Genomic DNA, 25201 nt, shown 5'->3' on the forward strand with positions numbered 1-25201 from the left:
TATGTCTAGGGGTCCTAGCTACATGGTCTGTAACCTGACTCATTATGTCTAGGGGTCCTAGCTACATGGTCTGTAACCTGACTCATTATGTCTAGGGGTCCTAGCTACATGGTCTGTAACCTGACTCATTATGTCTAGAGGTCCTAGCTACATGGTCTGTAACCTGACTCATTATGTCTAGGGGTCCTAGCTACATGGTCTGTAACCTGACTGTCTAGGGGTCCTAGCTACATGGTCTGTAACCTGACTCATTACGTCTAGGGGTCCTAGCTACATGGTCTGTAACCTGACTCATTACGTCTAGGGGTCCTAGCTACATGGTCTGTAACCTGACTGTCTAGGGGTCCTAGCTACATGGTCTGTAACCTGACTCATTACGTCTAGGGGTCCTAGCTACATGGTCTGTAACCTGACTCGTTATGTCTAGGGGTCCTAGCTACATGGTCTGTAACCTGACTGTCTAGGGGTCCTAGCTACATGGTCTGTAACCTGACTCATTACGTCTAGGGGTCCTAGCTACATGGTCTGTAACCTGACTCGTTATGTCTAGGGGTCCTAGCTACATGGTCTGTAACCTGACTGTCTAGGGGTCCTAGCTACATGGTCTGTAACCTGACTCATTACGTCTAGGGGTCCTAGCTACATGGTCTGTAACCTGACTCGTTATGTCTAGGGGTCCTAGCTACATGGTCTGTAACCTGACTCATTATGTCTAGGGTCCTAGCTACATGGTCTGTAACCTGACTGTCTAGGGGTCCTAGCTACATGGTCTGTAACCTGACTGTCTAGGGGTCCTAGCTACATGGTCTGTAACCTGACTGTCTAGGGGTCCTAGCTACATGGTCTGTAACCTGACTGTCTAGGGGTCTTAGCTACATGGTCTGTAACCTGACTGTCTAGGGATCCTAGCTACATGGTCTGTAACCTGACTGTCTAGGGGTCCTAGCTACATGGTCTGTAACCTGACTCATTACGTCTAGGGGTCCTAGCTACATGGTCTGTAACCTGACTCGTTATGTCTAGGGGTCCTAGCTACATGGTCTGTAACCTGACTCATTACGTCTAGGGGTCCTAGCTACATGGTCTGTAACCTGACTCGTTATGTCTAGGGGTCCTAGCTACATGGTCTGTAACCTGACTGTCTAGGGGTCCTAGCTACATGGTCTGTAACCTGACTCATTACGTCTAGGGGTCCTAGCTACATGGTCTGTAACCTGACTCGTTATGTCTAGGGGTCCTAGCTACATGGTCTGTAACCTGACTCATTATGTCTAGTGGTCCTAGCTACATGGTCTGTAACCTGACTCATTATGTCTAGGGGTCCTAGCTACATGGTCTGTAACCTGACTGTCTAGGGGTCCTAGCTACATGGTCTGTAACCTGACTCATTACGTCTAGGGGTCCTAGCTACATGGTCTGTAACCTGACTGTCTAGGGGGCCTAGCTACATGGTCTGTAACCTGACTGTCTAGGGGTCCTAGCTACATGGTCTGTAACCTGACTGTCTAGGGGTCCTAGCTACATGGTCTGTAACCTGACTCATTACGTCTAGGGGTCCTAGCTACATGGTCTGTAACCTGACTCGTTATGTCTAGGGGTCCTAGCTACATGGTCTGTAACCTGACTCATTATGTCTAGTGGTCCTAGCTACATGGTCTGTAACCTGACTCATTATGTCTAGGGGTCCTAGCTACATGGTCTGTAACCTGACTGTCTAGGGGTCCTAGCTACATGGTCTGTAACCTGACTGTCTAGGGGTCCTAGCTACATGGTCTGTAACCTGACTCATTACGTCTAGGGGTCCTAGCTACATGGTCTGTAACCTGACTCATTACGTCTAGGGGTCCTAGCTACATGGTCTGTAACCTGACTCGTTATGTCTAGGGGTCCTAGCTACATGGTCTGTAACCTGACTCATTATGTCTAGTGGTCCTAGCTACATGGTCTGTAACCTGACTCATTATGTCTAGGGGTCCTAGCTACATGGTCTGTAACCTGACTGTCTAGGGGTCCTAGCTACATGGTCTGTAACCTGACTGTCTAGGGGTCCTAGCTACATGGTCTGTAACCTGACTCATTACGTCTAGGGGTCCTAGCTACATGGTCTGTAACCTGACTGTCTAGGGGTCCTAGCTACATGGTCTGTAACCTGACTCATTATGTCTAGGGGTCCTAGCTACATGGTCTGTAACCTGACTCATTATGTCTAGGGGTCCTAGCTACATGGTCTGTAACCTGACTCATTATGTCTAGGGTCCTAGCTACATGGTCTGTAACCTGACTGTCTAGGGGGCCTAGCTACATGGTCTGTAACCTGACTGTCTAGGGGTCCTAGCTACATGGTCTGTAACCTGACTCATTATGTCTAGGGTCCTAGCTACATGGTCTGTAACCTGACTCATTATGTCTAGGGGTCCTAGCTACATGGTCTGTAACCTGACTCATTATGTCTAGGGGTCCTAGCTACATGGTCTGTAACCTGACTGTCTAGGGGTCCTAGCTACATGGTCTGTAACCTGACTGTCTAGGGGTCCTAGCTACATGGTCTGTAACCTGACTATCTAGGGGTCTTAGCTACATGGTCTGTAACCTGACTGTCTAGGGGTCCTAGCTACATGGTCTGTAGCCTGACTGCCTAGGGGTCCTAGCTACATGGTCTGTAACCTGACTGTCTAGGGGTCCTAGCTACATGGTCTGTAACCTGACTGTCTAGGGGTCTTAGCTACATGGTCTGTAACCTGACTGTCTAGGGATCCTAGCTACATGGTATGTAACCTGACTGTCTAGGGGTCCTAGCTACATGGTCTGTAACCTGACTCATTATGTCTAGGGGTCCTAGCTACATGGTCTGTAACCTGACTCATTATGTCTAGGGGTCCTAGCTACATGGTCTGTAACCTGACTCATTATGTCTAGGGGTCCTAGCTACATGGTCTGTAACCTGACTCATTATGTCTAGAGGTCCTAGCTACATGGTCTGTAACCTGACTCATTATGTCTAGGGGTCCTAGCTACATGGTCTGTAACCTGACTGTCTAGGGGTCCTAGCTACATGGTCTGTAACCTGACTCATTACGTCTAGGGGTCCTAGCTACATGGTCTGTAACCTGACTCATTACGTCTAGGGGTCCTAGCTACATGGTCTGTAACCTGACTGTCTAGGGGTCCTAGCTACATGGTCTGTAACCTGACTCATTACGTCTAGGGGTCCTAGCTACATGGTCTGTAACCTGACTCGTTATGTCTAGGGGTCCTAGCTACATGGTCTGTAACCTGACTGTCTAGGGGTCCTAGCTACATGGTCTGTAACCTGACTCATTACGTCTAGGGGTCCTAGCTACATGGTCTGTAACCTGACTCGTTATGTCTAGGGGTCCTAGCTACATGGTCTGTAACCTGACTGTCTAGGGGTCCTAGCTACATGGTCTGTAACCTGACTCATTACGTCTAGGGGTCCTAGCTACATGGTCTGTAACCTGACTCGTTATGTCTAGGGGTCCTAGCTACATGGTCTGTAACCTGACTCATTATGTCTAGGGTCCTAGCTACATGGTCTGTAACCTGACTGTCTAGGGGTCCTAGCTACATGGTCTGTAACCTGACTGTCTAGGGGTCCTAGCTACATGGTCTGTAACCTGACTGTCTAGGGGTCCTAGCTACATGGTCTGTAACCTGACTGTCTAGGGGTCTTAGCTACATGGTCTGTAACCTGACTGTCTAGGGATCCTAGCTACATGGTCTGTAACCTGACTGTCTAGGGGTCCTAGCTACATGGTCTGTAACCTGACTCATTACGTCTAGGGGTCCTAGCTACATGGTCTGTAACCTGACTCGTTATGTCTAGGGGTCCTAGCTACATGGTCTGTAACCTGACTCATTACGTCTAGGGGTCCTAGCTACATGGTCTGTAACCTGACTCGTTATGTCTAGGGGTCCTAGCTACATGGTCTGTAACCTGACTGTCTAGGGGTCCTAGCTACATGGTCTGTAACCTGACTCATTACGTCTAGGGGTCCTAGCTACATGGTCTGTAACCTGACTCGTTATGTCTAGGGGTCCTAGCTACATGGTCTGTAACCTGACTCATTATGTCTAGTGGTCCTAGCTACATGGTCTGTAACCTGACTCATTATGTCTAGGGGTCCTAGCTACATGGTCTGTAACCTGACTGTCTAGGGGTCCTAGCTACATGGTCTGTAACCTGACTCATTACGTCTAGGGGTCCTAGCTACATGGTCTGTAACCTGACTGTCTAGGGGGCCTAGCTACATGGTCTGTAACCTGACTGTCTAGGGGTCCTAGCTACATGGTCTGTAACCTGACTGTCTAGGGGTCCTAGCTACATGGTCTGTAACCTGACTCATTACGTCTAGGGGTCCTAGCTACATGGTCTGTAACCTGACTCGTTATGTCTAGGGGTCCTAGCTACATGGTCTGTAACCTGACTCATTATGTCTAGTGGTCCTAGCTACATGGTCTGTAACCTGACTCATTATGTCTAGGGGTCCTAGCTACATGGTCTGTAACCTGACTGTCTAGGGGTCCTAGCTACATGGTCTGTAACCTGACTGTCTAGGGGTCCTAGCTACATGGTCTGTAACCTGACTCATTACGTCTAGGGGTCCTAGCTACATGGTCTGTAACCTGACTCATTACGTCTAGGGGTCCTAGCTACATGGTCTGTAACCTGACTCGTTATGTCTAGGGGTCCTAGCTACATGGTCTGTAACCTGACTCATTATGTCTAGTGGTCCTAGCTACATGGTCTGTAACCTGACTCATTATGTCTAGGGGTCCTAGCTACATGGTCTGTAACCTGACTGTCTAGGGGTCCTAGCTACATGGTCTGTAACCTGACTGTCTAGGGGTCCTAGCTACATGGTCTGTAACCTGACTCATTACGTCTAGGGGTCCTAGCTACATGGTCTGTAACCTGACTCATTACGTCTAGGGGTCCTAGCTACATGGTCTGTAACCTGACTCATTATGTCTAGGGGTCCTAGCTACATGGTCTGTAACCTGACTCATTATGTCTAGGGGTCCTAGCTACATGGTCTGTAACCTGACTGTCTAGGGGTCCTAGCTACATGGTCTGTAACCTGACTCATTATGTCTAGGGGTCCTAGCTACATGGTCTGTAACCTGACTGTCTAGGGGTCCTAGCTACATGGTCTGTAACCTGACTCATTATGTCTAGGGGTCCTAGCTACATGGTCTGTAACCTGACTGTCTAGGGGTCCTAGCTACATGGTCTGTAACCTGACTCATTACGTCTAGGGGTCCTAGCTACATGGTCTGTAACCTGACTCATTACGTCTAGGGGTCCTAGCTACATGGTCTGTAACCTGACTCGTTATGTCTAGGGGGCCTAGCTACATGGTCTGTAACCTGACTCGTTATGTCTAGGGGTCCTAGCTACATGGTCTGTAACCTGACTGTCTAGGGGTCCTAGCTACATGGTCTGTAACCTGACTCATTACGTCTAGGGGTCCTAGCTACATGGTCTGTAACCTGACTCGTTATGTCTAGGGGTCCTAGCTACATGGTCTGTAACCTGACTGTCTAGGGGTCCTAGCTACATGGTCTGTAACCTGACTCATTACGTCTAGGGGTCCTAGCTACATGGTCTGTAACCTGACTGTCTAGGGGTCCTAGCTACATGGTCTGTAACCTGACTGTCTAGGGGTCCTAGCTACATGGTCTGTAACCTGACTCATTACGTCTAGGGGTCCTAGCTACATGGTCTGTAACCTGACTCATTACGTCTAGGGGTCCTAGCTACATGGTCTGTAACCTGACTCATTATGTCTAGTGGTGCTAGTTACATTTCCTTGGTCCAGGGCCAGCTCTGTCTCTCTTAACCTCTTGGCCAGCACAAACAAATTATTATCTGTTCAGATGGTGACAATAAATCCCAGACTGACAATAAATCCTAATTACTCATACCTGTGTGCAAATGAAGGCTTGGCTCAGCACTTAGACTTGGTTGCTGCTGCCCCCTGGAGGATGGATTGTAGAAGTGTATCCTGGATAGTGTGTCTATATCTTAACACTAACCTTCCAAACATATCATAACACTTGATTGGAGGGAAGAGGTCCCTGAACCAACATAGAATTATATATATGTTTTTTAATTCAACCTTTATTTAAGTAGGCAAGTCAGTTAAAAAAAGAATTCTTATTTATAACGACTGCCCACTCTGGCCAAAGATTGAGAACGCTAGGCCAATTGTGCACCGCCCTATGGGACTCCCAATCAGAGCCAGTTGTGATGCAGCCTGGATTTGAACTAGATACTGCAGTGATGTAGCTTGCACTAAAATGCAGTGTTTTAGACCACTAAGCCACTCGTAATATCAGTTGTGTGTATTCATCCAACAGCAATTACTTTAGCGATTTTTGACTTTGTCTATTTTTTTACGAGTTTTATTTCACTTTATGTCAAAAATACTTATTTAAAAACTTCACAGCTTCCACCCCATATGACTTTCATAAATACAACCAACTGTTGTTATATTGTCACGACCCTGGGTTTATAAGCGCGGATATCGACTCTGCCGCAGGAGCGTGCTTTCGGGGGACAGTCGATAGCGCTTAGGACTTCGGGTCTCGAAGGTCGATGGTTCGAGACCTGCTGTTTCATTACAAAATGTTCAGATGCCTAATCCCTCCAATCAACGGTAACTACTTGTCGTCTAATTTCCATGGATTTGAGAGAAGAGGTCTCTGAAAAATGAGCACGGTTACGTACATGCACACAATAATACGATTATTGTGGATAGTCAGATTAATATAGTAGTTTGTTTCAAATTTGTACATGCTTTGCAAGAATAACGATTTCCCCAATGATCATGTTTCCATTGACACATCGGAAATCAGGCGTCCTGATGGGCCTTTTAATAAATGCAGAAAATCACCAATCAAAACAAATGTTCTACCACGGTGACCGTGTTATTTTTACTGGACTTGTATGCGAATTTGTATATGAATACTTTCAGTTTTTCCTAAAACACTTCACGCGCGCAGAAGAGGGAGGTTTACGCCACCGATGTTGCCACGTGCGCTGATCAAATACATCGCTGGAACTCTGATTCGGGTTTTTACATGTCCTAATAATTCCAAAGATCGCTCAGAAAACCAGGTGTTTAAAAAAAATCTACGTATCCTTACATCGACTTTTGACCTTATTGCTGATTAAAATAAGCAGAGTGCGGTATTTACATGACTATTTCCACACTGCTCTAATCTGTTCAATATTGAATTATTACTGTGCATGTAAACATACTCATTGTCAAATTGGTTTGAGATATTTATGTGTTAAAAGCTTCACTCAGTCTGGAGATCTGACCAAACACAAGCACATCCACCCTGGGGAGAGGCCATTTGAACGTTCTGAACACCACCGACGGTTCGTCTCTTTGGTTGACAAGCAATTGACTTTTTTTTCATTATTAAAAGGGAACTGCCTCCTAGAACCTTCTCTGGTTATAAAGGACTATATGGCATCGATATGACAACCGTCAAAAACATTCATTCTAGTGACAACATTGGATAATGAATAGGATCATTTTGGTCATAAAATCAGTCTCGTCCAAAACGAGATTTGCAAGTGAGTGCGTCACAACAGGTATGTATGGATTTTACCAATGATGTCTGATTGTCCAGAGACAACAAACAAGGCCGTGGTCCTGCCACAAGCTGACATGTGTTGTGGACATGTTGTCAAGTCTGCAATGCACGCACACTTGCTAGGCATAGGAGTGAAAATTGGGCTTCCATAAAGTTGATGCAAACTTGAATTACATTCAACAATATTGTGCAAGATGGCAAGGAACAAACATTGATGGCTGTGACTGGTGTGAGCTAGCTACAGTGATCTTTAAATGTACCACAGAAGAACCAAGCAATGAAGAGCAACGCAACGGCTGACTTTTTTGAGCTTTTATGTAGATCTGCAATTATATTATGAAAAGAGAAGACAGGAAGATCATCAGTCTCCAATGCACCATCTGACAAGTTGTTCTATAGAGGAGTGTGAGGAAAGGTAAAACACATATCGTCTCACGTCTCCAATACATTTATTGGTGCTTTCAGCGTTGACAGTATTAAAATCCAACAACTAGTGTACATAAATACACTAATATAAACAAGCTATAACATGACATTTGCATTTATCCTGTTTAGACCTTAAGAGGGCTAAAACTACATCTCCCATAATGCAACGCCAGCATTTGTTTAAATTTTAAAAAATCAATAATAACGATAAAACTCTGAAAGTTACATGTTTCGATAGTCTCACACTCCCTTATAACAATATCTACAGCATTAACCTTCGGATGCTTTATGTATTTAACGTTATGGACTTCTAGTCTGCGACAAAATACCTTTCTCTCTAAAGCGTTTTTCTCAGACCGAGGAGAAGCGGAGCTACGGCTTGTACCAAAGTGTTAGTAGGTGACGCAGGCACCCGGATAAAATAAAAAATTATGTTAATATCATTTCAGCTACTGTAGCTGCCTAGTTAACATCAACAGGCAACAGTAGTAGTGCAACAATTGAAAATAGAAACTATAAGTAAAGTTCCTGGCGATGTATTTATTTATTTATTTCCCCTTTATTTAACCAGGTCGGCTAGTTGAGAACAAGTTCTCATTTACAACTGCGACCTGGCCAAGATAAAGTATAGCAGTGTGACACAAACAACAACGCAGAGTTACACATGGAGTAAAACAAACATACAGTCAATAATACAGTAGAACAAAAGAAAACAAAAAGTCTCTATACAGTGAGTGTAAAGTTAAGGAAATAAATAGGCCATGGTGGCGAAGTAATTACAATATAGCAATTAAACACTGGAATGGTAGATCGGCAGAAGATGAATGTGCAGGTAGAGATACTGGGGTGCAAAGGAGCTAAATAAATAAATACCAGTATGGGGATGAGGTAGATAGATAGATGGGCTGTTTACTGATAGGCTATGTACAGGTGCAGTGATCTGTAAACTGCTCTGACAGCTGGTGATGGAGATGCGAGTCTCCAGCTTCAGTGATTTTTGCAATTCGTTCCAGTCAGCAGAGAACTGGAAGGAAAGGCAGCCAAAGGAGGTGTTGGCTTTGAAGGTGACCAGTGAGATATACCTGCTGGAGCGCTTGCTACGAGTGGGTGCTGCTATGGTGACCAGTGAGCTGAGATAGGGCGGGGCTTTACCTAGCAGAGACTTGTAGATAACCTGTAGCCAGTGGGTTTGGCGACGAGTATGAAGCGAGGGCCAACCAACGAGAGCATACAGGTCGCAGTGATGGGTAGTGTATGGGGCTTTGGTGACAAAACGGATGGCTCTGTGATAGACTGCATCCAGTTTGCTGAGTAGAGTGTTGGAGGCTATTTTATAGATGACGTCACCGATGTCGAGGACCGGTAGGATGGTCAGTTTTACGAGGCTTTACAAAATAAATACAATAAAATTAAAAAAAGATAACTAACCCGGATTTCCCAAGTTAAGTAGCTACCTTTTATGAGAACAGACAGGTTGTTTGGGTTATCTCTTGCTCTCGATATAACTCAGGCCCTGTACTGTACTGGGAGTCATGATCAACGGCTAGGTTAGTTGGCACTAGCTACCAGGCTTCGTCTGCTAGTAGTGCTAAAACAACATACATGTTCTCCTAAAAAAATATATATATATATATATATATATATAAATATATTGTGTATTTTCTACAGCAAAAATACACGAAGGGTGGTACTTGTCTAGCCTGAGTACCTGTCTTCTTTATCTAAACAGGCTACACATATGTGTCAGTGAGCATTCAGCAACTGAACAGTACACAGCTGGTTGCATAGTAACAGGATCAGCGCTACTGACCTGAATCTAGTCTGTCCTTAGTCACTCTGTTTAGTATAATTACTTCCAAACTAGAGGGAAGTTATTTTTTTTTTATCTCTCTATGTTTATTGAGTGAATATATATCTATATTTTTCCATTTCAGTAACAGGCTACTTACAAAAAACCTGGTGTGTTTGTTGTTCAGCAGTGTCGTCGGGAACCCCTCCAACCATATCAGGAGTAGAAGGCTGAGGCAGACCTTGGCAAGGCAACAGACACATTTCAGGTTGGTCACATTTGATCTGGTCATAGGTCAAAATACTATCACTTGTCTGCCCTGGAATTCACCTAACACCTACCATCGATAATGTAATCAGTGCTGTGTTTTCTACAGATGGAGGACGGGAGAGATGGTTTGTCATGGAGTCCCCTGAAACAGATGTCTGAACTAGAGACCTTGCTCTCAGCATTACAATGATACTAGTACTTGTCATCATCTTCTGTTATTATTGAATTTAATGGTAGGGGGGGGGGGACCCTGTGTATTCTTCAAACTTGTCAGGGAACTGTCCTATATGGGACACCATACGAAGGGATACTGACTAATATGCAGCGGCAGGTAGCCTAGTGGTTAGAGTGTAGAGGTGGCAGGTAGCCTAGTGGTTAGAGTGTAGAGGTGGCAGGTAGCCTAGTGGTTAGAGCGTAGAGGTGGCAGGTAGCCTAGTGGTTAGAGCGTAGAGGTGGCAGGTAGCCTAGTGGTTAGAGCGTAGAGGTGGCAGGTAGCCTAGTGGTTAGAGCGTAGAGGTGGCAGGTAGCTTAGTGGTTAGAGCGTAGAGGTTGCAGGTAGCCTAGTGGTTAGAGTGTAGAGGTTGCAGGTAGCCTAGTGGTTAGAGTATAGAGGTGGCAGGTAGCCTAGTGGTTAGAGTGTAGAGGTGGTAGGTAGCCTAGTGGTTAGAGTGTAGAGGTGGTAGGTAGCCTAGTGGTTAGAGTGTAGAGGTGGCAGGTAGCCTAGTGGTTAGAGTGTAGAGGTGGCAGGTAGCCTAGTGGTTAGAGTGTAGAGGTGGCAGGTAGTCTAGTGGTTAGAGTGTAGAGGTGGCAGGTAGTCTAGTGGTTAGAGTGTAGAGATGGCAGGTAGCCTAGTGGTTAGAGTGTAGAGGTGGCAGGTAGCCTAGTGGTTAGAGTGTAGAGGAGGCAGGTAGCCTAGTGGTTAGAGTGTAGAGGTGGCAGGTAGCCTAGTGGTTAGAGTGTAGAGGTGGCAGGTAGTCTAGTGGTTGGAGTGTTGAGGTTGCAGGTAGTCTAGTGGTTAGAGTGTAGAGGTGGTAGGTAGCCTAGTGGTTAGAGTGTAGAGGTGGCAGGTAGCCTAGTGGTTAAAGTGTAGAGGTGGCAGGTAGTCTAGTGGTTAGAGTGTAGAGGTGGTAGGTAGCCTAGTGGTTAGAGTGTAGAGGTGGCAGGTAGCCTAGTGGTTAGAGTGTAGAGGCAGCAGGGTAGCCTAGTGGATAGAGTTGGAGAGAGTTGGACTAGTAACCGAAAGGTTGCAAGATCAAATCCCCGAGCTGACAAGGTACAAATCTGTCGTTCTGCCCCTGAACAGGCAGTTAACCCACTGTTCCTAGGCCGTCATTGAAAATAAGAATTTGTTCTTAACTGACTTGCCTGGTAAAATAAAGGTAAAGAAAAAATGCTAATAGTAACTGTATCTGCTGTGAAGAAGAAAGACAAGTGTAATATTTGTTATAATAGCAGAACATCTACAGTATTACACTGAGTATACCAAACATTAAGAACACCTTCCTAGTCTTATTACACTGAGTATACCAAACATTAAGAACACCTTCCTAGTCTTATTACACTGAGTATACCAAACATTAAGAACACCTTCCTAGTCTTATTACACTGAGTATACCAAACATTAAGAACACCTTCCTAGTCTTATTACACTGAGTATACCAAACATTAAGAACACCTTCCTAGTCTTATTACACTGAGTATACCAAACATTAAGAACACCTTCCTAGTCTTATTACACTGAGTATACCAAACATTAAGAACACCTTCCTAGTCTTATTACACTGAGTATACCAAACATTAAGAACACCTTCCTAGTCTTATTACACTGAGTATACCAAACATTAAGAACACCTTCCTAGTCTTATTACACTGAGTATACCAAACATTAAGAACACCTTCCTAGTCTTATTACACTGAGTATACCAAACATTAAGAACACCTTCCTAGTCTTATTACACTGAGTATACCAAACATTAAGAACACCTTCCTAGTCTTATTACACTGAGTATACCAAACATTAAGAACACCTTCCTAGTCTTATTACACTGAGTATACCAAACATTAAGAACACCTTCCTAGTCTTATTACACTGAGTATACCAAACATTAAGAACACCTTCCTAGTCTTATTACACTGAGTATACCAAACATTAAGAACACCTTCCTAGTCTTATTACACTGAGTATACCAAACATTAAGAACACCTTCCTAGTCTTATTACACTGAGTATACCAAACATTAAGAACACCTTCCTAGTCTTATTACACTGAGTATACCAAACATTAAGAACACCTTCCTAGTCTTATTACACTGAGTATACCAAACATTAAGAACACCTTCCTAGTCTTATTACACTGAGTATACCAAACATTAAGAACACCTTCCTAGTATTAAGTTATTTTGGCATAACTGTGATCTGTCAGAGAAATATCAGCTAGCTAGATACCTACAGCTGGCTAGCCTATTCCAAAACTATGCTAGCTAGCTAGCTGTTGTCAGGTTGGCTAAACACAAGGTCAGCACAGGTTTTAGCCTAGACATAAAACTGAAATAGCAGATCATCTTGAGATGGCAAGTCAGTCAGGAGGGGAGAAGTCCTCATATTTAAAAAATTTCCATAGCAAAGTTATCTTAGCTTACCTCTGTGTCACTAAGTTACTCACCACTGCCTGTGTTTGTTTGTTCTGATTTGAATGGCAAAGACACACCCACATTAAACCACACCCCAAAGACACACCCACATTAAACCACACACCAAAGACACACCCACATTAAACCACACCCCAAAGACAAACCCACATTAAACCACACACCAAAGACACACCCACATTAAACCACACCCCAAAGACAACTCTTTTTGGGGTTCAGTAATGTCCTCTGTATTTCTTAATGAGCACCATGAGAAACACATGCAGCAATAGTAGGCGTTGCAATTTTAAGACGGTCCCTTAACCCTCACAAGGTTAAGGGTTTAGCTACATTTCGTCTTAAAAAAGTAAATATGACACCGAATTTGAAAAAAAGGGATGTAACTTGTTCACTATCGTTAGCTGATTCAGAATCTGCCATTTATATTGAACACAAATATAAATGCAACATGTAAAGTGTTGGTCCCATGTTTCATGAGCTGAAATAAAACATCCCAGACATTTTCCATACGCACAAAAAGTAACGTTTTTTTTACATCCCTGTTAGTGAGCATTTCTATTTTTGCCAAGATAATCCATCCACCTGCCAGGTGTTTGCCAAGATAATCCATCCACCTGACAGGTGTGGCATATCAAGAAGCTGAGTAAACAGGATGATCATTACACAGGTGCACCTTGTGCTGGGGGCACTAAAAGGCACCTTGTGCTGGGGGCACTAAAAGCCACCTTGTGCTGGGGGCACTAAAAGCCACCTTGTGCTGGGGACACTAAAAGGCACCTTGTGCCGTTTTGTCACACAACACAATGCCACCGATGTCTCAAGTTTTGAGAGAGTGTGCAATTGGCATGCTGACTGCAGGAATGTCCACCAGAGATGTTGAAAGAGAATTGAATGGTCATTTCTCTACCATAAGCTGCCTCCCAACATCGTTTTAGAGAATTTGGCAGTGCGTCAAATCGGCCACACAACCGCAGACCACGTGTAACCACGCCAACCCAGGACCGCCACATCCTTCTTCTTCTTCTTCTTCCGACTTCTTGGAATCGTCTGAGATCAGCCACCCGGACAGCTGATGAAACTGAGGAGTATTTTTTGTCTGTAATCAGCTAGCTTAGGGATGCTACAACAACATTGTGAAACATCTGGGGGGGGGGGGGGGGGGGGTCCTTAAGGAGAGGTTTGAGAACTATTAGGGCTAAACACTGAGTATACAAAACATTAGGAACACCTGATCTTTCCATGACATAGACTGACCATGGGGAATCCAGGTGAAAGCTATGATCCCTTATTGATGTTGTTAAATCCACTTCAGACAGTGTAGATGAAGGGGAAGGAGAAAGGATAGTCCTTTCCCGCAGTCAATGACCAAAAGTGCCCTCATGGATGGAACATTACTAATATTTTTCAGCATGAATAAAGATTATAATTTTTTTTTCATTACGAAATACAGTGTTTCTATGTCAAACAGTTTTGTTGTGTTTCAGTCTTCTGTGATGTATATAAAGTGTAATATTGGGATGCAAATTCAAAATTGAATATTTTTAAACTATATCTGACATGGTCTTCTTTTGTTTCAGCCCATAGTGTGTGAGTTTCAAAACTTGTTTAAGACCAATAAACACTGTGTGACTGATTTAGCCCACTGCAGTAAAAGGTCATAGATGGATTTTTTAAAAGTCTTGAGACAATTGAGACATGGATTGTGTATGTCTGCCATTCACAGAGGGAATGGGCAAGACAACAAAATGTAAGTGCTTTTGAACAGGTGTATGGTAGTAGGTGTCAGGATTTAAGTGCTTTTGAACAGGTGTATGGTAGTAGGTGTCAGGATTTAAGTGCTTTTGAACTGGGTGTATGGTAGTAGGTGTCAGGATTTAAGTGCTTTTGAACTGGGTGTATGGTAGTAGGTGCGAGGCGCACCAGTTTGTGACAAGAGCTGCGACGTTGCTGGGTTGTTCACTCTCAACAGTTTCCTGTGTGTATCAAGAATGGTCCACCACCTAAAGGACATCCAGCCAACTGGACACAACAGTGGGAAGCATTGGAGTCAACATGGGCCAGCATCCCTGTGGAACGCTTTGGACACCTTGTAGAGTCAACATGGACCAGCATCCCTGTGGAACGCTTTGGACACCTTGTAGAGTCAACATGGGCCAGCATCCCTGTGGAACGCTTTGGACACCTTGTAGAGTCAACATGGGCCAGCATCCCTGTGGAACGCTTTCAACACCTTGTAGAGTCAACATGGGCCAGCATCCCTGTGGAACGCTTTGGACACCTTGTAGAGTCAACATGGACCAGCATCCCTGTGGAACGCTTTGGACACCTTGTAGAGTCCCGATGAATTGAGGCTGTTCTGAGGGGAAAAGGGGGTGGGGGTGCAACTCAATATTAGGAAGGTGTTCCTAATGTTTGTTATACTCAGTTCACTATTCTACAAAAGTTGTACACTATATTGGGAAAAGGGTGCAATTTGGGACGCAAGCAAACAAAACAGCCAGAATGAAATCATAAACCTCTATATATATATATATATATATATGTCTATAGTGGTACAGGGTCGTCAGCCATAACGGACACAGAGGAAGGACACATTGAAACATCCAGCCCAAAGCAGGAGGTTTTTAAAAAATACTCTTTTAGTCGCCAAAGCAGGTCTTTAACGTGATCTTGTGAAGATGCCAAATAGTATTATTGTATTATGTTTGACAAACAACTGATCAGTAGGCAGTAGTCAATATGTTGAGATAGAATAGAACAGAATAGAACAGAACACGAAAGTAATAGAATAGAACACAGTAGAATAGAATAGAAAATAATAGAGTAGAATAGAATAGAATAGAAAATAATAGAGTAGAATAGAACACAGTAGAATAGAATAGAAAATAATAGAATAGAACACAGTAGAATAGAATAGAAAATAATAGAATAGAACATAATAGAATAGAATAGAAAATAATAGAGTAGAATAGAATAGAATAGAACACGAAAGTAATAGAATAGAACAGAATAGAATAGAATAGAAAATAATAGAGTAGAATAGAACACAGTAGAATAGAATAGAAAATAATAGAATATAACACAGTAGAATAGAATAGAAAATAATAGAATAGAACATAATAGAATAGAAAATAATAGAGTAGAATAGAATAGAATAGAAAATAATAAAGTAGAATAGAACACAGTAGAATAGAATAGAAAATAATAGAATAGAACACAGTAGAATAGAATAGAAAATAATAGAATAGAACACAGTAGAATAGAATAGAAAATAATAGAATAGAACATAATAGAATAGAATAGAAAATAATAGAGTAGAATAGAACAGAATAGAATAAAATAGAAAATAATAGAATAGAATAGAACACAGTAGAATAGAACAGAAATAAGCTAGATTAACACTCTGCTCTCTATCAGAAGAGATGATGATATAACAAATAATCATATTTGTATGTTTCTAAGTTATTGCGTCCTTCCTTTTCTGTGACAGAGTTACCTAAATTGGATAGAATCTGAAAGCGTTGCCGTTGTTGTACTCTGTGTGACACAACAGAGAAATGGAGAAAAGCAAATAGCTTGGAACAACAGCTTTAATGACAGTAATGAGCTCTGATATGTTTCTGCTGCAGTGACCCAGAAGAGAAGTGTGAGTGAAATGAAGTGATATCAAATGCCTGCTCAGATTCAGACGCTATATTTGTGCTCATGGCAATTTTACCCATTGAACCACAATATGACAGAAGCAACTGAAACAGTGTGTAGGTATTAAGACATGCAGTTCTGTCCAAGTTTAAACCTCCATTAGATACAGTCGAAGTCGGAAGTTCACATACACCTTAGCCAAATACATTTCAGTTTTTAGCATCTTTAACATCCTGACTGACGTCTTGAGATGTTGCTTCAATATATCCACATCATTTTCCTGCCTCATGAAGCCATCTATTTTGTGAAGTGCACCCAGTCCCTCCTGCAGCAAAGCACCCTCATAACATGGTGCTGCCACCCCTGTGCTTCACGGTTGGGATGGTGTTCTTCGGGTTGCAAAGCCTCCCCTTTTCCTCCAAATATAACGATGGTCATTATGGCCAAATGGTTCTATTTTTTGTTTCATCAGACCAGAGGACATTTCTCCAAAAAGTAAAATGTTTGTCCCCATGTGCAGCTGGTTTTTTATGGCGGTTTTTGAGCAGTTGCTTCTTCCTTGCTGAGCGGCCTTTCAGGTTATGTCGATATAGGACTCGTTTTACTGTGGATATAGATACTTTTGTACCTGTTTCCTCCAGCATCTTAACAAGGTCCTTTGCTGTTGTTCTGGGATTGATTTGCACTTTTCGCACCAAAGTACGTTCATATCTAGGAGACAGAACGCGTCTCCTTCCTGAGCGGTATGAAGGCTGCGTGGTCCCATGGTGTTTATACATGCGTACAATTGTTTGTACAGATGAATGTGGTACCTTCAGGCGTTTGGAAATTGCTCCCAAGGATGAACCAGACTTGTGGAGGTCGACTTTTCTTTTCTGAAGTCTTGGCTGATTTATTTTGATTTTCGCATGATGTCAAGCAAAGAGGCACTGAGTTTTAAGGTAGGCCTTGAAATACATCCACAGGTACCCCTCCAATTGACTCAAATGATGTCAATTAGCCTATCAGAAGCTTCTAAAGCCATGAAATAATTTTCTGGAATTTTCCAAGCTGTTTAAAAGCACAGTCAACTTAATGTATGTAAAATTCTGACCCACTGGAATTGTGATACAGTGAATTATAAGTCAAAATAATCTGTCTGTAAACAATTGTTGGAAAAATGACTTGTGTCATTCACAAAGTAGATGCCCTAACCGACTTCCCAAAGCTATAGTTTGTTAACAAGAAATGTGTGGAGTGGTTGAAAAACGAGTTTTAATGACTCCAACCTAAGTGTATGTAAACTAGTTTTAATGACTCCAACCTAAGTCATTAAACTAGTTTTAATGACTCCAACCTAAGTGTATGTAATCTTCAGACTTCAAGTGTATTTACCACATATCAGACATATGATTCAACAAATGCGTACAGTAGATAAGTATCCAACACACACCCACATCTGTTCACAATCAACTAACAACACATTCGTTTCAACAGTTGCAGTAGTAATGAAAGTCAAATATCAACTTTTATTTCTGAACAATTGTGTGTGAGAGAGATTATTTAGCACAAAAATATATATATATCATTTGTATGGAACCATCGCACAGGGATCCCAATAACTTGTTAGGTCCTGTCGGTGAGCACCAGTAACATTCTCTGTGGCGTCATGGACAACAGCACACGTATTCAGTACTGCAGATTACACTGATCAACCACAATCGCAATATGCCATATTGGGATTTGAACCCACAATCCTTTGATTCAAAGGGAAGTGCCTTACCCACTGGTCCATCGAGAAACATTAGTCACGTCGTTGCCCCGTTGAAATAAATACCCATGTCATCTATGTCAGATATTAGGTTGAAATAAATAAACAAAAATAATAATTAAATGAATGTTATGTCATTACGGATTAGATTAAAGTCACATAGTCACATTATAATCAAGGATAGTTTGTTCAGCACGAAGCATAGGCCTACACACTTCTAACATTTATGGAGAAAAAAAAAGAGATTTTCAACTAGGAAACGTTTAGCTTTTTGGCTTGAATGGGGTTAGTCTTGTAAAGAAATCCGTCTTCTTCTGTTACTTCGAAGTTATTCGTGTACAGTATGGTAATACCACTGTGGTCCAATAGGAGACGCACTTCTCCACACTACGCTGCCCGGAAGACCGGTGTAAATATTGGCGTGACGTAACATCTCACAAACCATTCCCCACCAGTGCCATCTTCTCATTAACAAGTAGAGAAGATATAAAATAATCGTCTATATTTTTCACTGTCATCTAGTCTGTTCAGTAATCTTATATTTGATTATTTTTGCACAAAGTCAGAGAATATCCGCATGAATTAGCCTATAATTTCAATTGATTCACCTATCATAATTTAACCCCCGCCGATTTTGGATTGTTTTTGACAGGCAGCAAAGTAATCACCAGAGCGGAACAACACCCCGGTTGTTTTGTCCTGTCGGGTTTATCGTTTTTATAAACAAGTTTTTTTTAAAGTGTGGAAGACAGGATGCAGAAGAGAAGAAAGCCTGAACCGATCCAACTCAACCCTATTCCCGATGGAAACACTGTCAACGGCACCGGTGCCACGGAGTGAGTAGCCCAGTCTAGAGACCGGTCTATCTGGATGTGGTGGCAATGATTGATGTCAGTCATTTCTCTCCCCGTAATAGTGAAGTAATCTTTAGCCAAAATTTGTCCAATTTGTACTTTATTTAACTTGGTATTAGATGGGTATATTTTTGTGTTGTAATTATAGTCGTATTAGTATATAAGATAGTTAATGTTCCAATGTGATTTCCCCTTTCTTCTATCTTATCGCGGGGGGGCAGGCGCACTCAGAGCCAATCATTAAGATATATGGCTTTGCTTGTTTGCTTCGGTGTGTTTAACATAGATGTTACAGGCTTTGGTTTTCCACTTACATTTCGAGGTTGGACGTTAGCACGTGGGGACCCATCGTTTAGGCGTTAGTATGTGTTACACCTGTGCTGGCTTGTCATCTCGTTAGTCAGTATGTGTTACACCTGTGCTGGCTTGTCATCTCGTTAGTCAGTATGTGTTACACCTGTGCTGGCTTGTCATCTCGTTAGTCAGTATGTGTTACACCTGTGCTGGCTTGTCATCTCGTTAGTCAGTATGTGTTACACCTGTGCTGGCTTGTCATCTCGTTAGTCAGTATGTTACACCTGTGCTGACTTGTCATCTCGTTAGTCAGTATGTGTTACACCTGTGCTGGCTTGTCATCTCGTTAGTCAGTATGTTACACCTGTGCTGACTTGTCATCTCGTTAGTCAGTATGTGTTACACCTGTGCTGACTTGTCATCTCGTTAGTCAGTATGTGTTACACCTGTGCCGACTTGTCATCTCGTTAGTCAGTATGTGTTACACCTGTGCCGACTTGTCATCTCGTTAGTCAGTATGTTACACCTGTGCTGACTTGTCATCTCGTTAGTCAGTATGTCTTACACCTGTGCTGACTTGTCATCTCGTTAGTCAGTATGTGTTACACCTGTGCTGGCTTGTCATCACGTTAGTCAGTATGTTACACCTGTGCTGACTTGTCATCACGTTAGTCAGTATGTGTTACACCTGTGCTGGCTTGTCATCTCGTTAGTCAGTATGTTACACCTGTGCTGACTTGTCATCACGTTAGTCAGTATGTGTTACACCTGTGCTGGCTTGTCATCTCGTTAGTCAGTATGTTACACCTGTGCTGACTTGTCATCACGTTAGTCAGTATGTCTTACACCTGTGCTGACTTGTCATCTCGTTAGTCAGTATGTTACACCTGTGCTGACTTGTCATCTCGTTAGTCAGTATGTGTTACACCTGTGCTGGCTTGTCATCTCGTTAGTCAGTATGTTACACCTGTGCTGACTTGTCATCTCGTTAGTCAGTATGTGTTACACCTGTGCTGACTTGTCATCTCGTTAGTCAGTATGTTACACCTGTGCTGACTTGTCATCTCGTTAGTCAGTATGTGTTACACCTGTACTGGCTTGTCATCTCGTTAGTCAGTATGTTACACCTGTGCTGACTTGTCATCTCGTTAGTCAGTATGTGTTACACCTGTGCTGACTTGTCATCTCGTTAGTCAGTATGTGTTACACCTGTGCCGACTTGTCATCTCGTTAGTCAGTATGTGTTACACCTGTGCCGACTTGTCATCTCGTTAGTCAGTATGTGTTACACCTGTGCCGACTTGTCATCTCGTTAGTCAGTATGTGTTACACCTGTGCTGACTTGTCATCTCGTTAGTCAGTAGGTGTTTTTAAAGCGGCTGGCTTGGCATCTCGTTAGTCAGTAGGTGTTTTTACAGCGGCTGGCCCAGTGTTCCAGTTGTTTTGAGAGATGTGGAGGGTTAACACCTTTAGTTGGCGCTCTCTATTTGATTTATTTAGAAAATATCATTTTATGTGATTTTCTGTGTCTTGTTAAGTTTGGTGTGGGTTTTAATTTTGTTTGCATCTTCTTGGGCTACTTTTAGGTTCCAGTTGTTTCTAGTCAACACCCCCGTAATTTTATTTCAGAACCCCTCCTAAAACCCCACCTGTTATGTTTTGGTTGTTGTCAGTGACTCTTTGTTAGTTCCCACTTCTGTTTAAGCAAAACATTTTTGGTTTCTTGCTGGGGAATGTAACAAAATGGGGGAGGGGCTCATCTGAGATCTTATCTCCCATCAGTATGGTAGTGTCTCAAGTCACCACCATGTCTTCACTAGCATCAATTGTTTTCTCAATTATTTGAATCACCTCATTCAATTAACTGCTCGTAACTTTTTTTGCCACGTCAATCTCCTTCATCTTTACAGGGCACTCCAGGAACTCGGGGATCATGATCCCCACCACAATCTCCTTCATCTTTACAGGGCACTCCAGGAACTCGGGGATCATGATCCCCACCACAATCTCCTTCATCTTTACAGGGCACTCCAGGAACTCGGGGATCATGATCCCCACCACAATCTCCTTCATCTTTACAGGGCACTCCAGGAACTCGGGGATCATGATCCCCACCACAATCTCCTTCATCTTTACAGGGCACTCCAGGAACTCAGGGATCATGATCCCCACCTTAATCTCCTTCATCCTTACAGGGCACTCCAGGAACTCGGGGATCATGATCCCCCACCTCAATATCCTTCATACATACAGGGCACTCCAGGAACTCAGGGATCATGATCCCCCACCACAATTGCAACACCGTCGTCCTTCTACACACAGGTTTTTCAATATACTCTGTCCGTCTGCACACTTGAATCATGGCTAAATCCTTTTACACCTGCAAAGGTTTAGGGACGAAAGCTCTTACAGCGTATCTACATAACCAAGCTTCACGTCGGTATTTACTCTTTAGCAGAAAACTACTGTACCGACAGACTTTCTTCTTTTCCTCCATTCACCCAGCGGGTCAGACGCCGGGGCACCAACCACACCAGGAAATATCTTCAGGTCTTCAACCTGAACATCTGTCGTCACCCCTGAGATGACTCCTTTGACGGGTGTCTCTACTCCGAAGTTCAAAACACAAAACTTCTGTTGTCCGGGTTTCTTTTGAAGCTCACTGCAATCTTTCCTCTGTTCTTCAGAAATACAATGAATCAAAATAAAGACCACTCCCGTTCACTCTGACTGACGCCACTTTTCCAAGTACATACTTCACAATTTTCGACACCTCAAACGGGTTTCCCACATATGCGTCCTTACTCAACAAACGCATCCCAACAAGAAGCGATTCATTGTCATTCATAAACCTCAACTCCAATTTGAGATAATTTCCTTTTTTTGTTCCAGTTTACTGTTCCATTCAGACCGTTCCTCTTCACCAACTTTTGTTCGACGCGCTGCTTGATTGGAACTGCATCCACTTCCGCCATCTTTCTTTCTCCTGAGTTTGGTACTGAATCAACAAGAAGATGAAACTTGCGTCATCCCTACAGTTGACCAATCACGGACGAAGGGGGAGTAGACTTTGACTCTGTATGCTGAAGCGTAAAAATTTCCCTTCACTGGAACTAAGGGCCCCTAGACAATTATTCATCCTCCACCAAACTTTACAGTTGGCACTATGCATTGGGGCAGGTAGCGTTCTACTGGCATCCGCCAAATCCAGATTCGGACTGCCACGTGATTCATCACTCCAAAGAACGCATTTCCACTGCTCCAAAGTCCAATGGTGGTGAGCCTTACACCACTCCAGCCGACGCTTGGCATTGGGCATGGAGATACTAGGCTTGTGTGCCCATTTCATGAAACCCATTTCATGAAACTCCCGGCGAACAGTACTTGTGCTGACGGGTCGGAACCTAGCAGGGCAGAAATTTGATGAACTGACTTGTTAGAAAAGGTAGCATCCTATGACGGTGCCACGTTGAAAGTCACTTAGCTCTTCAGTCAGGTCATTCTACTGCCAATGTTTGTCTATGTCTACGAATCCACTCATTTTAAGGGGTGTCCACATACTTTTGACCACGTAGTGTATTATTATATTGTGTATAGCGTATCATCTTGAATGCATGACATTTATACACTATGTGCACCATCAACTGTGCTCAGTAGCTTTTAGACGAGGCAGCGAGACTGTACTGTTGGAGCTGTGATGTGTGAGTCTCACAGAAAGGCTATAATGTGGACATGCCAAATGGCACCCTATTCGCTACGTAGGTCACTCTGAGACAGAGTGCTATTTGACATGCACGTGTGCTGTCGTCTTCTAGAACAGTCCGCTGACTGCATGTCCTTGGGCTTTGTTGTGGAAGGCCTGAGTCATGTTGCCTGCTTCAAGTTCCCTCGTCACTTTAGTGTGTGGGCTGCGGTGTTCCAGCTATTGTTGACTCTCCCACGCCTCTCCTTGTCAAGGGTTACTCTGCTCCACTCCTCCCTCCCGTCTCCTCGTCCCCTCTCTTCTCCTCTCCTCTCCTCCCATCTCCTCTCTCCTCTCTTTCCCTCTCATCCTCTCTCCTACCCTCTCCCCTCCTCTTCTATCCTCTGCCCTTCTCCTTCCCTCTCCTCCCATCTCTCCTCTCCTTCCCTTTCATCCTCTCTCCTACCCTCCCCTCTAACCTCCTCTTCTATCCTCTGCCCTCTGCCCTTCACCTCTCCTCCCCTCCCGTCTCCCGTCTCCTCTCCTTCCCTCTCCTCTCATCCTCTCTCCTACCCTCCCCTCTAACCTCCTCTTCTATCCTCTGCCCTTCACCTCTCCTCACCTCTCCTCCCCTCCCATCTCCTCTCTCCTCTCCTTCCCTCTCCTCTCATCCTCTCTCCTACCCTCCCCTCTCCCCTCCTCTTCTATCCTCTGCCCTTCACCTCTCCTCCCTTCTCCTTTCTCCTCTCCTCTCGTCCTCTCTCCTACCCTACCCTCTCTTTTCTCCTTCTTCTTCTCCTCTCCTCTCCTCTCCTCCCTTCTCCTTTCCCCTCTTCTCCTCCCCTCTCTACCCCTCCCATCTCCCCCCCCCCCTTCTCCACTCTTCTTATCTCCCGCCTTCTCCTCTCTAAATGAGAATGAGGAGCTAAGCCCGAGGCTGAACATTGTGTGTGTGTGTTCCTGCCTATCTCATTCTAGTACCTCTCCAATTACTGAGTCGTGCTATAACTAATTAGCTGTCCTGGAGACATGAAAGAACATAATATCATTATCACACTATGACTGCATTTGTATTCAAGCGCAGAGAAGAAGAGCAGCTTTCACACTAATGAGAAACTGATTTAGCATCTAAATAGATTTTTTATTTTATTTAATAATTTTATCTTTATTTAACTAGGCAAGTCAGTTAAGAACAAATTCTTATTTTCAATGACGGCCTAGGAACAGTGGGTTAACTGCCTGTTCAGGGGCAGAACAACAGATTTGTACCTTGTCAGCTCGGGGGTTTGAACTTGCAACTTTCCAGTTACTAGTCCAACACACTAACCACTAGGCTACCCTGCCACCCCAAAGATGAAGAAGTAAGAGGCTCTTGTGGTTGCTGCTTTTTAGCTGTGGGTCAGTGACTAGAGTTTTGATGAACATGGAACCCACAGTAGGGTTGTTATGAATATGGAACCACAGTAGGATTGTTATGAACATGGAACCACAGTAGGGTTGTTATGAACATGGAACCACAGTAGGGTTGTTACAACATGGAATATGGAACCACAGTAGGGTTGTTTGGAACATGGAACCACAATAGGGTTGTTACAACATGGAACATGGAACCACAGTAGGGTTGTTATGAATATGGAACCACAGTAGGGTTGTTACAAATGGTAACCTAGCTGTATCAGTGTTGTCTAGTTGTATCAGTGTTGTCTAGTTGTAACCTAGCTGTATCAGTGTTGTCTAGTTGTAACCTAGCTGTATCAGTGTTGTCTAGTTGTAACCTAGTTGTATCAGTGTTGTCTAGTTGTAAATGGTAACCTAGTTGTATCAGTGTTGACTAGTTGTAAATGGTAACCTAGCTGTATCAGTGTTGTCTAGTTGTAACCTAGCTGTATCAGTGTTGTCTAGTTGTAAATGGTAACCTAGTTGTATCAGTGTTGTCTAGTTGTAAATGGTAACCTAGCTGTATCAGTGTTGACTAGTTGTAAATGGTAACCTAGTTGTATCAGTGTTGTCTAGTTGTAAATGGTAACCTAGCTGTATCAGTGTTGTCTAGTTGTAACCTAGTTGTATCAGTGTTGTCTAGTTGTAAATGGTAACCTAGCTGTATCAGTGTTGTCTAGTTGTAACCTAGCTGTATCAGTGTTGTCTAGTTGTAAATGGTAACCTAGCTGTATCAGTGTTGTCTAGTTGTAACCTAGCTGTATCAGTGTTGTCTAGTTG

The 25201-nt window shown here is 43.4% G+C and overlaps 1 protein-coding gene, 1 long non-coding RNA gene and 1 other non-coding gene across 4 annotated transcripts in view; 2 read left to right on the top strand and 1 right to left on the bottom strand.

Moving 5' to 3' along the window:
* Positions 1-6558: 6558 nt before the first annotated feature.
* LOC116375725 (uncharacterized) lies at positions 6559-10528 on the top strand. 2 transcript variants are annotated; one of them, XR_004211109.1, is made up of 3 exons: positions 6559-6680; positions 10032-10112; positions 10221-10528. It is a non-coding gene; the product is annotated as an uncharacterized LOC116375725 (long non-coding RNA). The 2 variants fall into 2 exon arrangements; XR_004211108.1 differs by lacking the exon at positions 6559-6680 and adding an exon at positions 7393-8044.
* Positions 10529-17971: 7443 nt separating this feature from the next.
* Positions 17972-18102, bottom strand: LOC116376053 (small Cajal body-specific RNA 14). The gene has a single exon (XR_004211448.1).
* Positions 18103-18608: 506 nt separating this feature from the next.
* Positions 18609-25201, top strand: part of map2k1 (mitogen-activated protein kinase kinase 1) — an 88751-nt gene continuing 82158 nt past the window's right edge. The window contains exon 1 of the mRNA XM_031832889.1: positions 18609-18990. Within this exon, the coding sequence (XP_031688749.1) occupies positions 18908-18990 (83 nt within the window). The 5' untranslated portion in view covers positions 18609-18907. The remainder of the gene's footprint in view (positions 18991-25201) is intronic.

Source organism: Oncorhynchus kisutch, linkage group LG10, assembly GCF_002021735.2.
Source record: "Oncorhynchus kisutch isolate 150728-3 linkage group LG10, Okis_V2, whole genome shotgun sequence".
Classification (NCBI taxonomy): Eukaryota; Metazoa; Chordata; class Actinopteri; order Salmoniformes; family Salmonidae; genus Oncorhynchus; species Oncorhynchus kisutch.